Source organism: Brachyhypopomus gauderio, chromosome 3 (assembly GCF_052324685.1).
Source record: "Brachyhypopomus gauderio isolate BG-103 chromosome 3, BGAUD_0.2, whole genome shotgun sequence".
Taxonomy (NCBI): domain Eukaryota; kingdom Metazoa; phylum Chordata; class Actinopteri; order Gymnotiformes; family Hypopomidae; genus Brachyhypopomus; species Brachyhypopomus gauderio.
Window position 1 is genome coordinate 35,830,301 of NC_135213.1, and position 11,851 is coordinate 35,842,151.

General features: G+C 48.1%; 1 protein-coding gene and 1 long non-coding RNA gene across 7 annotated transcripts in view; one reads left to right on the forward strand and one right to left on the reverse strand.

Moving 5' to 3' along the window:
* tet3 (tet methylcytosine dioxygenase 3) overlaps nucleotides 1–11,851 on the forward strand; it is a 45,459-nt gene that overhangs the window by 5,306 nt on the left and 28,302 nt on the right. For 3 of the 6 annotated variants that reach the window (XM_076997931.1, XM_076997933.1, XM_076997932.1), the window contains exon 3: nucleotides 5,941–6,000. The exons of 1 other annotated variant lie outside the window; for it this stretch is intronic. In XM_076997931.1, the coding sequence (XP_076854046.1) occupies nucleotides 5,941–6,000 (60 nt within the window). Of the gene's footprint in view, nucleotides 1–3,117; nucleotides 5,291–5,940; nucleotides 6,001–11,255 lie in introns of those variants that run through there. 2 more of the 6 variants (XM_076997937.1, XM_076997935.1) reach the window with 2 other exon arrangements.
* Nucleotides 8,319–9,730, reverse strand: LOC143509322 (uncharacterized). The gene is made up of 2 exons (XR_013129623.1): nucleotides 9,284–9,730; nucleotides 8,319–9,056 (listed from the first exon to the last, which is right to left on the reverse strand). It is a non-coding gene; the product is annotated as an uncharacterized LOC143509322 (long non-coding RNA).

Below are 11,851 nucleotides of genomic sequence, written 5' to 3' on the forward strand. Positions count from 1 at the left end.
AGCTGTGGATGTAAAAGACACTTTGTTTAAAACATTCTTTCCTTCTTAAAGGGCCGTAGAGGAGGTCCTGAAACAGCCAGCCCAGGAGTTCTACAGCCCAGCCAGTCTGTTCATCACCCACGCTGTATGACCGACTGCACGTTAGCACACGAGAAGCTTTCAGGTTATGGAGTCTGGCTTTCCAATCCCCGATTAAGGTTAGGGTGAAGTTATGCTGTGAAATTCTCTTTGTGGAAGTGGCTTTATTACTCTAGCACTGAGCTTTGTGTTTAATAAACAAAGCCAGATGTGTTCCTACATTTGCAAAAAATCTAAGAGATGTTTCCTCCCGGGCGTGTGCTGGGATGGTGGGTGTGGGGTTCCCTGTGTCTGACCTGCATCATGTGAAGCACATTTTCTGAAGGAAAATGAGAATGGACTGAAAATATGGGGATTTGTAGGGAGGAGCTTTGAGGGGGGTTGGGGGGGAGGGGCTTTGAAGGGGGGTTGGGGGAGGGGCTTGGAGGGGTTTGCATCTTGAATAGCTTAGTGTGCACAAGAAGAAGTGTAACGTACCCAGACTCAGCAGCAGAGAATTCCTCCCACATGCTCCATATGCAGTGCTCTGTGACCTTTGACCTTTGGAGGCGCTTCAGTGACTCGTGTGGCAGTCTCTGTGGGGCTCGGGGGCCCTGGCCTGGTCTTCCCTTTGTGCAAAGAGATTTATTTATTGACTCTCTATTTACATGTACATTAATAAATGCATGTATTTATTTATTCTTTTGTAATGGACATTTGAACCTTTCGCTGAACATTTCTCTGTAACCAAAAATGTGCTTTTAAATATGAATTCTCTTATTATTATTTATACTTCTACTACTACTAATATTATTACATAATAATAATTCAGTTATTCTAATAATTTGGTTGTCTCACAGTAGTACAGTAAATGTTTGATTGCTCTCTGCATTATCCTGGCGGAAATCCAGCCAGTGTTTAATGGCATATATATATATATGTGTGTGTGTGTGTGTGTGTGTGTGTGTGTGTGTGTGTGTGTGTGTGTGTGTGTGTGTGAATAAGATATGGGCTTGACACTATGAGACTAAGGTCGCCTTCCCCCACTCCCTCACAAACACCTCCTCACTTCACTGAACTCAAAAGAGAGAGAGCCATACACACACACACACACACACACACACACACACACACACACACATACATACACACACACACACACACACACACACACACACACACACACACACACACACACACACACACACACACACACACACACACACAGCTTTACAGTGTTTAGGTATTACTCCACCTCTGGACTGACCATTTCTCTGTGTGGTTTACAGTAATATATATATAATGAGACATCTAACAGTTAATAAACCAGCATCTTTTAAGAAAGATGATTCATCCATTTAATCAATATATTATTAATTATTGAAATTAATACATTAACATATTTTATTATTAGTCATCGTTTAATCTGACACTGTCTTAATTGCTTAGCTGAAAGCATACTGATGGCTTCAGTGTGTGGGGTGTTCTGCACATACGGAGTCCTGCAGTCAAAGGAAACACACTACCCACTTTCTCATTGCTTTCACATTTTAGCCTTTCTTTACAAAATCTGTATAAGGGACCTGCCAGACTGATCTCAGGTCAGTATGAATTGCCTGACTTATTAACCATGACTGTACTGATGAGAGGGACTGAATTTCATCCTCCCCTTGAACTGACCCCTGCAATCCCTCACCCAGCTGACTATCTGTCTCCTGGCAACCCCATCCCATTATAGCCCCCCTCCACCAATCACGGCACAGTGACTGAGTTCAAGCTGTGTTGCTCAATAAAGCTAATGATGGTGAAACCAGTTAGCAATCATCGCTGAGGTGGCCGTGTACAGGGGCAGCCCTGTTGTCTTCAGCTGCTGGGTTAGGGAGGCACCCATCGGTTTCAAATGCTTAAAACTTTTTCAGTATGAATGTTTGGTAACCAAGGCCACTGGGTCTCGGTTTCCTAGGTCACTGTGTTGATGTGCACAGCATCATTGTGGTGTTTAAGGAGATGGTGTTAGTGTGTGTGCAGCTGAATTGTTTTAACAGCTTTACTGTGTGTGTGTGTGTGTGTGTGTGTGTGTGTGTGTAAGAGACAGAGAGAGAGCATGAGAGAGAACTTGTGTGTGTATAGGACATCTGTTTTGTGTGTGGGAGAGAGTGAAATGGAAGGGGGGATGTCCGTGGTACCATGTGATATTTGTGTGTGTGTGTGTGTGTGTATATGCTGGGGGAATCTGAGGAGATGTGTGGATTAGCAGGCTTTAGTCTGACCATTGTTAGAAAAGAGGGAGGAGGAGAGGGTTAATTAGGATCGTTAATTCTTCAGTTATTACAGCAATGCTTCGGTAGCTCATTCAACATACACACACACACATACACACACACACACACACACACACACACACACACACACACACAGGTGCAAGTTCTCACAACTCTTTAGCGATGCAGCTTTAATGACCCCTCCGAAGCTCTGTGCGAGACAGTGTGTTAGGATGAGACATGGTGTGGGTGAGTGTGTGGGGGTGTGTGATGATGACACCATTCTGAGTGTCTGTAGGGAACTAGCTGTGCTACTGAGCGGACCGTACCAGCAGGGGCTGGTGTGGGAGACGTAAGGAGTGAATCCGAGAGGGTCTCTTCACCAGAGTTCTCACACAGAACCCGCACGCTGGCGTCCGGACAGTCCGCTGGAAGAGAACCCTCACACACCTTTCAGCTCTGAGCGCTCGCTTTGTTACAGGTGCAGACTACCCTTCCGTACCGCATTCGTTCTGTTCCGGTTCCATGTTTTCTGTTCCATTGAACCCCATTCGGTTCTGATCCAAACCATTTCCATTCCTGTTCAGTCTTTGTTACCAAATCCATTTTCTTACTCTGTCCTTTCATCGGAAGATTCGTTCCGTAGATGCCCAGGACAGAGGACGCTTTTACACCCTGAACACACACCCTGAACACAACCTTCGTATGTCGTGTTTATTTTTTTAAACGTCGTGTGGAGTCTAGAGCGATGGAGTCTCGGCCGCCTAACCCTGCAACACCTCCTGGCTCCAGCAAGCCCGAATGCACGTGCACACACACACACACACACACACACACACGTGCTTTTGCATGCGCTTGCGCGCACACACACACACATGACGTAGCTGGAGTTCCCACACTGCGTGAGCAGGTCTCGTCACAACTGCTGCGTCACCAAACCACCATCTCCCCTCCTTCCAGGGTGGCTCATAGAGCACCTCTTCAACCTCTCTCTCTCTCTCTCTCTCTCTCTCTCTCTCTCTCTCTCTCTCTTCGTCTCTCTCTTTCTGACTCCTCATGGCATTTATCTCTTTTCTCAGTTCTGTCTCTTTTGCGTCTCCGTGATCTTCGCCCAGGCGCGGCGCTAGTTTAGCGGTAGCATGAGCGTAGCGGCTGGCACAGTACACACACGGCGTCGGCGGAGGAGATTGAGGGTTTCGTCCGCCTGGCTACTCCACACAGCTCGGCCAGGCCAGATGTACTCAGCTTTCACTGGTGTTGTTTGTTGTTGAGAGGAGATATGACTGCGTCGTGTGTTTGGTGATTGAGGTCAGTAGTATATAATCTGTATGTGTGTGTGTGGTGGTGTGTGTGTGTGTGTGTGTTTGCGTTTCCTTGTGAAATTCAGGCTCACATAGTTGCTGCCTGCCACACCCGGTCACTTGTCAGGACTATGCTCACACAGACTCCTCTGTCTTGAAATGACAGTTGTTTTATTTCTTTATCGCAGTGACACTAAGTGTCAGATCGTGTCTGACTGGCTTCATGAGCAGGGTTTGCGACTTTTTTTTTTATAAAAACACAGCCGAACTGCACCACTACTCCGGGGACAGTCCACATGCGCACGTCATGTGACGGGCCACGGACGGCCCCTCCAGTTAATGATCATCGAGTCACACAGTAATTCTGCAGGGTCACTGAGAGCGTGAGGACCGATACGGCCCGCCGTCTGGAACACCCCACTGCCTTCCTTTGTGCCTAGGCTTTTACCAAGAGCAAATACAAGCGAAACCTTGCGTGGCGTGGTGTGCGTTCCTGTGCGGCTGGCGTCTAAAGTGCTCGTGTGTGTGTGTGTGTGTGTGTGTGTGGGGTGCCTCCTGAATCAGGCTGCCTGACCCTGGTCTGGTGGTCCGGTCTGCTGAAGGGTGGTGTTGCTTCTCGTTGGCTGTTTCTCTGTCGGAGGCTATGATTGGTCGTCTGGCGTAGATCTGTGAGTGTGTGCGTGCGCATGTGTGCGGCACAGTCCAGTCCGGTTATTGCGTAGTGCCGAGACACAGATGGTCCTCAGTGATAGCACATACCAGAGGCATTGTTTAGACCAGGGAAGCTGGAGGAGTTAATTGACAGGCAGAGCGAGACAGAGAGACTCCCATCCCCCAAGACTACCTTCAGTCTTAAGGATAGGCTCACAGCCGCACAGTGTGCACACACACACACACACACACACACTGTGCACAGCACGTGCCCCCTCCCCTTTCTTTTTTCGTCTTCACCCATCCCCCTTTGAGTGTGTGTGTGTGTGTGTGTGTGTGTGTGTGTGTGTGTTTCTCTTTCTCTTCCCCTCCTCCATGTCTGTGGTTTGCCCTAGCAGCAGAGCGTACGCTTCACCCTGATTGGTCGATTCACTCTCTTTGTGTGCTCTCTGTAGCGTGACGTAGTTTTGTGTGTGTGTATATATGTGTGTGTGTGTGTGTGTGTGTGTGTGTGTGTGTGTGTGTGGAGGTGGGGGGGATTCACATCACGTATGCAGTTCGCTTTTTTTTGCTTGCGGAGAAAGAGAGAAGGAAGGCAGAGAGAGAGAGAGAGGGAGGGGGTTGTGTGTGTGAGTGTGTGTGTAGAGTGCAGCAGTGATAGTGATCACAAGGGCTTTAAATAAAACCCTTCTATGTGTGTGTGGACAATCTGTAAAGGGAGGAAGTGAGAGAAAGAGAGGGAGGGAAAGAGAGAGAGAGAGAGGGAAGGAAAAGAGGCCAGCGAATGAGTGAACATACAGGCGTACTAATATAAAACAGGACTAAAACACAAGATGGCTTCCTGAATGGACATATACGAAAGAGAGAGAGAGAAAGAGAGAACTAGAGAGAGAGAAAGAGAGCGAGAGAAAGTGCAGAGAGAGGAGAGAGGGGGAAGAGAGACGCAAGCGCTGAGTGGTGTCTGATGGGTGTACGGCTGACCGGCGTGGAGACGACGACAACCACAGCAGGACGCAGAGGGTAAATATTCATTAGAGGAGCTGCTCGGCAGTTATGACAGAGAAACCAGTCGCTTAGTGTGTGTGTGTGTGTGTGTGTGTGTGTGTGTGTGTGTGTGTGTGTGTGTGTGTGTGTGTGTGTGTGTGTGGCGCAGGGGGTTGACACGAAGAAAAGACAAAACAGTAGCCAGACGAGGCTGTGTGTGTGTGTGTGTGTGTGTGTGTGTGTTTCATGAGGAGGTACTTTTGGTTTATTGTTTTAACATTAAGAATGTAGTCCATGGGTCTGGGTGTAAACGGCTGAGGGGTGACTGTCCTGGTGTCCTGCTCCTGTGTCCCGTGTCCTGTCTGTGTAGTGGGCGAAGCCCCGTAAAGAAGCAGACACCTGGGGGGGGGCTCCGTGAAGCCGGGTGTCATTAGCACAACGTTACGTCATTGTCATCATTTCTTTCTGGACTTTCTGAATTTTATTGTGAAGGATAATAAATGATAAATAAATAAATGTTTTTCAAAAAGAAAGAAGAAAGAGAGAACATTTTAATATGTACCCCTATGTTGAAGTGCTGTTGGTTGTTAATATTTCAATCTCTGTGTCTCTGTCTGTCTCTTGTCTGTCCCTCCAACGTCTTTCTCCCTCTGTCCTTCTCTTCCTTTCCTGACTGGATGCTTAAGGTGGGATATTTTGACGACAGCACAAAAGTTTTCACATTAACCCAAAACCTGGCAACAGAGGTGAGATCAAGAGTTCAGCTGTCTGTCTGTCTGTCTGTCTGCCTGTCTGTGTGGGTGTGTGTGCGCTGAGAGAGAAGCCCCTCCCCCTCATATAAGGCGGATCCACTGAGTGTCTGATGTGGCTCGTTCTGCAGGCTCAGCTCACCTCGCGGATGCATGGCGTGTCAAGCTCGTGTGTGTGTGTGTGTGTAATAATGTTTTGAGTGTGTTGCTGTAACTAACACAATGGGCACCTGAGTCTGTTTTTATATATGGGATTGCACTGAGGAGCTGTGTCACACACACACACAAATCACACACAAATCACACAGCTGTAGACAGACAGACACCTGTGAGTTGCAGGTGAAGCTTTCTTGGGGTTTGTGGCTCTATGTGTGTGTGTGTGTGTGTGGTGTGTGTATGTGTGTGTGTGTGTGTGTATATGTGTGTGTGTGTGTGTGTGTAAGTTTCTTTGAATCTTCTGTCACTTCGTCAGTGGCACAGAGCTGACAGCAGGTTTGATGGTGGGTGGTGTCACTGTAGCAGCCTGCTCTCCACCAGCCGGGTGGTGCGGTTCTGACCGGGCGTGTGGTGCAGTTCTGACCGGACAGGGCCGGGAGAGGAGAGAGCAGTTCTCCGTTTAAAGAGTGCCGCGCTCGGTTCTTATTGGTGGAGAGATGGAGCGAGGGAGAGGGGTGTGAGCTTAGGAAAAGAGGGGAGGAGACCTCACTCTACAGCCTCTCTCTCTCCCTCTCTCTCTCTCTCTCTCTCTTTCTCCCTCTCTCTCTCTCTCTCCCCTCTCTCTCTCTCTCTCTCTCTCTCTCTCTCTCTCTCTCTCTCTCTCTCTCTCTCTCTCTCTCTCTCCCTAAGAGGGAGGCGGGGTTGCGAAGTTTCCTGGTCATTCGAGGTAACAGTGAGTGGGTCAGACGCTTACGTATGCGTATCGCCGAATCCTGGGCGTGCGCGTGTGTGTGCGTGTGTGTGTGTGTAAGCGAGCACGTGGTAGTGTGTTTATGGACTGGAGTAACCTGTAGCACAGTCAGTCCCACTGGCGCCAGCTCCGCCAGGATCTCGCATCCACCCGTGTCCCGCGGACTCCCAGTTTTAGATCCCGGAGCGAAGGGAACGTCCCGCGTCCTCCACCTCCTCGCGTCCAGCGTTCCGTCCTCAAGCCGACGTCGGCGGTTTGGATATTCCTGCTCCTTCTTCGTGGACGCCGCGTGGGAGTCACGGACGGTGTTGTACATCCAGTTGAACTGTTTATGTAGGAGGGGCTGTTAAAACACTCATGTAAGCAGGATTTGGGCTTGTTTGTTTGTTTTGATGTGAAAATGTTTGTGAAGGCTACTTCCTATGTTGCTGTCAGCTGTGGGATTGAGTTTGAGTTTAGTTGTTTTCCAAGTATGGTTTTTAAACTTGTTAATGTTTAATTTAAGAAATCTCCCCCAGTATGTGACCCGGCCTCTTAAGTGTTTGTGTCTGTTCTGTTGTTATGGTAACTGGTTACACAGACAAATTCATAACACAAGTACATTTACACTAAAGCACAAGTGTGCAATGTACACGTACAATCACAATCGCTAAAGCGCGTACACACATTCAGGTTACACGCAAATACTGTTATCTGCCCTCTGGGTCTTTAAACTGGTTGTGTAAAATGCTGACATCTATTTCAGTATCTGCCCCTCCCCCTGCACATACACACATTCCTCAGGTCTGAACATGGTACTGGGGGCACCGGGGGGCACCGGGGGCACGGCGTGGGCAATACGACACCGTGTTCCTGCTCTGGCCCTGCTGAGCGTAGAAACATACGTCGGTCTTACAGTGTCAGAGGAAATCCACCATGTTACAAGGAGTGGAGCTACCTGATACGTCATCGCCTTATTTATCACTCCGTTGGTGTCCACCTGTTCTTTTATTGCATTAAATAAAACAAATATAAACATACTCATATATATATATATATATATATATTTAAAGCAGTACTACTTTGATGTCACTGCCGTCTTATTGATGTGTTCTGTCTTTATAGCTGAATATCAGAAAATAATATATTCACATGATATGGTGATTGATATGTATTATGTATCGTGAAGCTGTCTTCAAAGATTGTAATAGTACCTTTTACCATATCTCCCAGAATGCCTTGCTGTCGCATGAATGGTCTTCCAAAACCAACTTGGTGTTATAGTGCTTTAAAAAAAGCCCTGGGTGACTACACACACCATACTACACACACCTCTCACTCAGATAGTAGCCTATATCTTTGTTTAGGGTTAGGTCCTGTCAGCCAGTGGCAAATGTTTAACCCTTTTGTGCACTTTTCTTGAGTGACCTCTACATTTTACAGATCTGTACATTTAAGCAGTTGGCGATCATGCTGGTGATGGTGGTCATGTGACCATGCTGGTCATGTGACCATGTTGGTCATGTGACCAACGATTTTGCTCCATGAAGCAGAGCGGCGGTGTCATTTCTGCGTCTTCTCGCCGTCTCGTTCCTTCTGTCGGAGGTTGATGTGGAGAAGTGATTCAGCGTTTACCAGAAACATCGAGGTGTTTCAGCCTCCGAAACCCGCCGGCGTTCAGCGTGTGAAACGAGCGTGTTCGATAAGCACACGAGAGCCCGGAGGGGATCACCACATGAAGGCGAGCCACGGAAAGTCTGTAGTAATGTTGTCGGGTGGCACGCATCGCTGCGGAATCCCCGCAGAATTATGGGAAAGGGTTAATGCTGACCTAGTTTCTGTGGCAACAGTGAGTGGCGCATGACATCATGGCTGTAATTATAGCTCAGGCCCGCCCTCGAGGCTGTGGTCATGTGACCCAGAGAGCCAAGCCAGTACATGCACACCAGAGGGAGACTGTCTTGAGCGCGTGGAGATGTTGAAGAACGGCATGTGCACAAAGTCGTTTCTTTTAACAAAATTCCCAAAGAGCAGTTAGAGAGTCTGATGCTCGTCTGCCCTCCGTAGTACAGCATGATTTTATGTCAGACGTACACTTGATGGTTGACGCTTACTGTAGGCTGTTTTCTGGTGTTTGATACATCAGGTATTAAATCACATGTTGGTCCTGTAAGAAACAGGATGTTAAAAGAGGATGTTAAAGCCTCGCCATAAACTGCTACACAACACACCAAACAAAGGACTGTGGTGTGCAGAATGCAGTTAACTTCACAAACAGACTACTGTACTGATGTTCTACCAAACATCCGTCATTTCTCCCTCAATGTAGCTTAGAGATCACAAACACACACACACATACACACACACACACACACACACACACACACTCCTCACCGTAATTCTTGGAACTCTTCTATATCGGTATTTTCTTTCTATGATTTGAGGGGCCACACTTCCTGTTTTGAGTGTGTAGAAATGTCAGGGGTGTGCGCTCGAGCACATAGTGCCTCTGTGATCTACCTTCATCAACACATCACACATTTAATTACCATATGTCATGTCAGCATATTTTTGACAGATATGTATATCATCAACATTACTGAGCTTTAATTTGATGCATAAACACCCCTCACTCTCTTTCTGTCTCTCTCTCTCACACACACACACACACACTGCTGCATCTGATAAAAAATGAGCAAGACTCGATGCTCTTGAGAGTTGGTGTGACAGTAGCGTGCTACCTACACACACACACACACACACACACACAGTGACTCAAACAGTGACGGCGAGAACCTGACAACAGCCACGTCTTCCCTGAGCAGCTGTTTACATACGCGACGACACTTTTCTTTCAAATGTTCCCGAGCGCTACTTCACGATCATGCATATGCACCAAGAGGCGGAGCCTAAGGACCCCCCCCCCCCCTTCCCCACATGCCGCAGTGCAGCCAATTGGACTGGCGACCCTCGGTTACACAGTTCAGTTATCGTGAGTCCAGACGTCGCCACTAGAAACACAGTGTTGAAGTTCAGATTAATAACTAACCATAAACTCCAGCCGAGATCACAAACAGCTGCTATCACTGCACTGAAAAGCAAAGGAGGTATTTGATGTGATGTGCTTTAAGCATTTCTCCAGATATGGCTTTAAAACAATGTAGGGATGCATAATGTGGTCTTCACCTTGGTTAGCAGGTAGAGAGCACTGCTAAACCCAAGGTCATGGGTTTGTTTCCATGGAGCAACACGGCCTGTTGTACTGATGCATATGAAGGCAATCTAGATAGGAATATCAAAAGCTATAAATGTAATTATTTATACAAGATGAAGAGCTCTGATCTTCCACTGTATGTATACATATTTCTATGTGTTATGATCAGACATCTGGGGCTAGGATGAGAGCAGCGGTTGCCATGACGCAGGCCGGAGGGTGTGATGGAACACTGCTGAGAAACACACGCAATACTGCAGTCTGCAGTGAAACAGGATCCACGGAGACGCTGGCCCTTTAAATACGGCTGTGTCTGCCATGAACATACGGGGAGCTAATCTTAGCTTCTCTGAGGGAGAGAAAGAGAGAGAGAGGGGGAGGGGAGGGGGAGAGAGAGAAAGAGAGAGAGGGAAAGAGAGATGAAGAGAGAGAGGAGGAGAGAGAGAGAGAGAGATGAAGCTGGCAGTGAGCCACTGTGCAGTGCTGTGAGGAGAGATGGTTCTCACTCTCTACTGCCGTCTTCTTTATATAGGAATAGGAGAGCGAGTCCCTGGATTGGTGTTGTTGTGAGCGATGGTTCTGTGTCCCTCTCCTGCTGTAGTGTTTTAACCTCTTCCACGCTGGTTGTACCACTGTGGGCTTGGAAACACTCCTGTGTTTTGAGGGGCTGTGAAAGTGAACACTGCTGGGTCTATGCCTGTCTTGCTGTAGGCTAGCACACACTTTCTCTCTCTCTCTCTCTCTCTCTCTCTCTCTCTCTTTCCCCCTCCCTCTCTCTCTTTCTCCCTTCCCCCTTTCTTTCTCTCTCTCCTCCTTTCTCCCTCACTCTCCGCCTCTCTCTCTCTGTCTGGTTATTCTCTCTATTCTTCATTTTTCTCTCTCTCTCCTCAGACCTGCTCTGTGTTTTGCTTGGTGCACAAAGAACGCTCTCTTAAAGCTGTTCTCCTGCTCTCTCTCTCTCTCTCTCACACACACACACACACACACACACACACACACACACACACACACACACACACACTCCTCCAGCTCTGCCTCTCTGAGTGATGAGACTAACTCCACCCCTCCCCCAACTCCCTCAGCCTCCCTCTCTCTCTCTCTCTCTCTCTCTCTCTCTCTCTCTCTCTCTCTCTCTCTCTCTCTCTCTCTGTCTGTCTTTCTCTCCCTGATACTCTATCTCTATCTTTGTCTCTCTCTCTCTCTAATTATCTCCCTATCGCTGTTTCTGTCCAGTGTGTCTTTTCTTTCCATCTTTCCTTATTTCTCTCTCTTTCTCCATTTCTGTATATATCTCTCTCTTCCTCCATTTGTAAATGGCAGTAATGTGTGTGTGTGGTGGGGGCTCAGCTGAGTGTGTGTGTGGAGGAGGGGAGTGGGTAGGGCTCAGCTGAGTGGTGCGTGCTGGTCTGCACGTGCCTTGTGTCAGGCAGGGCAGGAAGGCGAATCACCCACACACACACACACACACACCACCACCACATCAGGTCAGGGATATGGAGCAGGCAGAGGGGAGGGGGAGAGAAGGAGATGAGGAGATGAAGTTAAGACCTCCAAACATGGAGGACGGTGAGTGATGGAGACGGTAATCGTGGAGATGCGGGGAGACGTTGGTGAGCCTGAGAGGAGACGAAGGAGAAGGCACATGAGCAGTAAATGAGACAGGAGAGGTCGTTAGACAATTGTTGATGCTGCCTAACGATGTCGCCCTAACGAGCTGGTCCTAACGAGCTGGTCCTAACGACCTCACT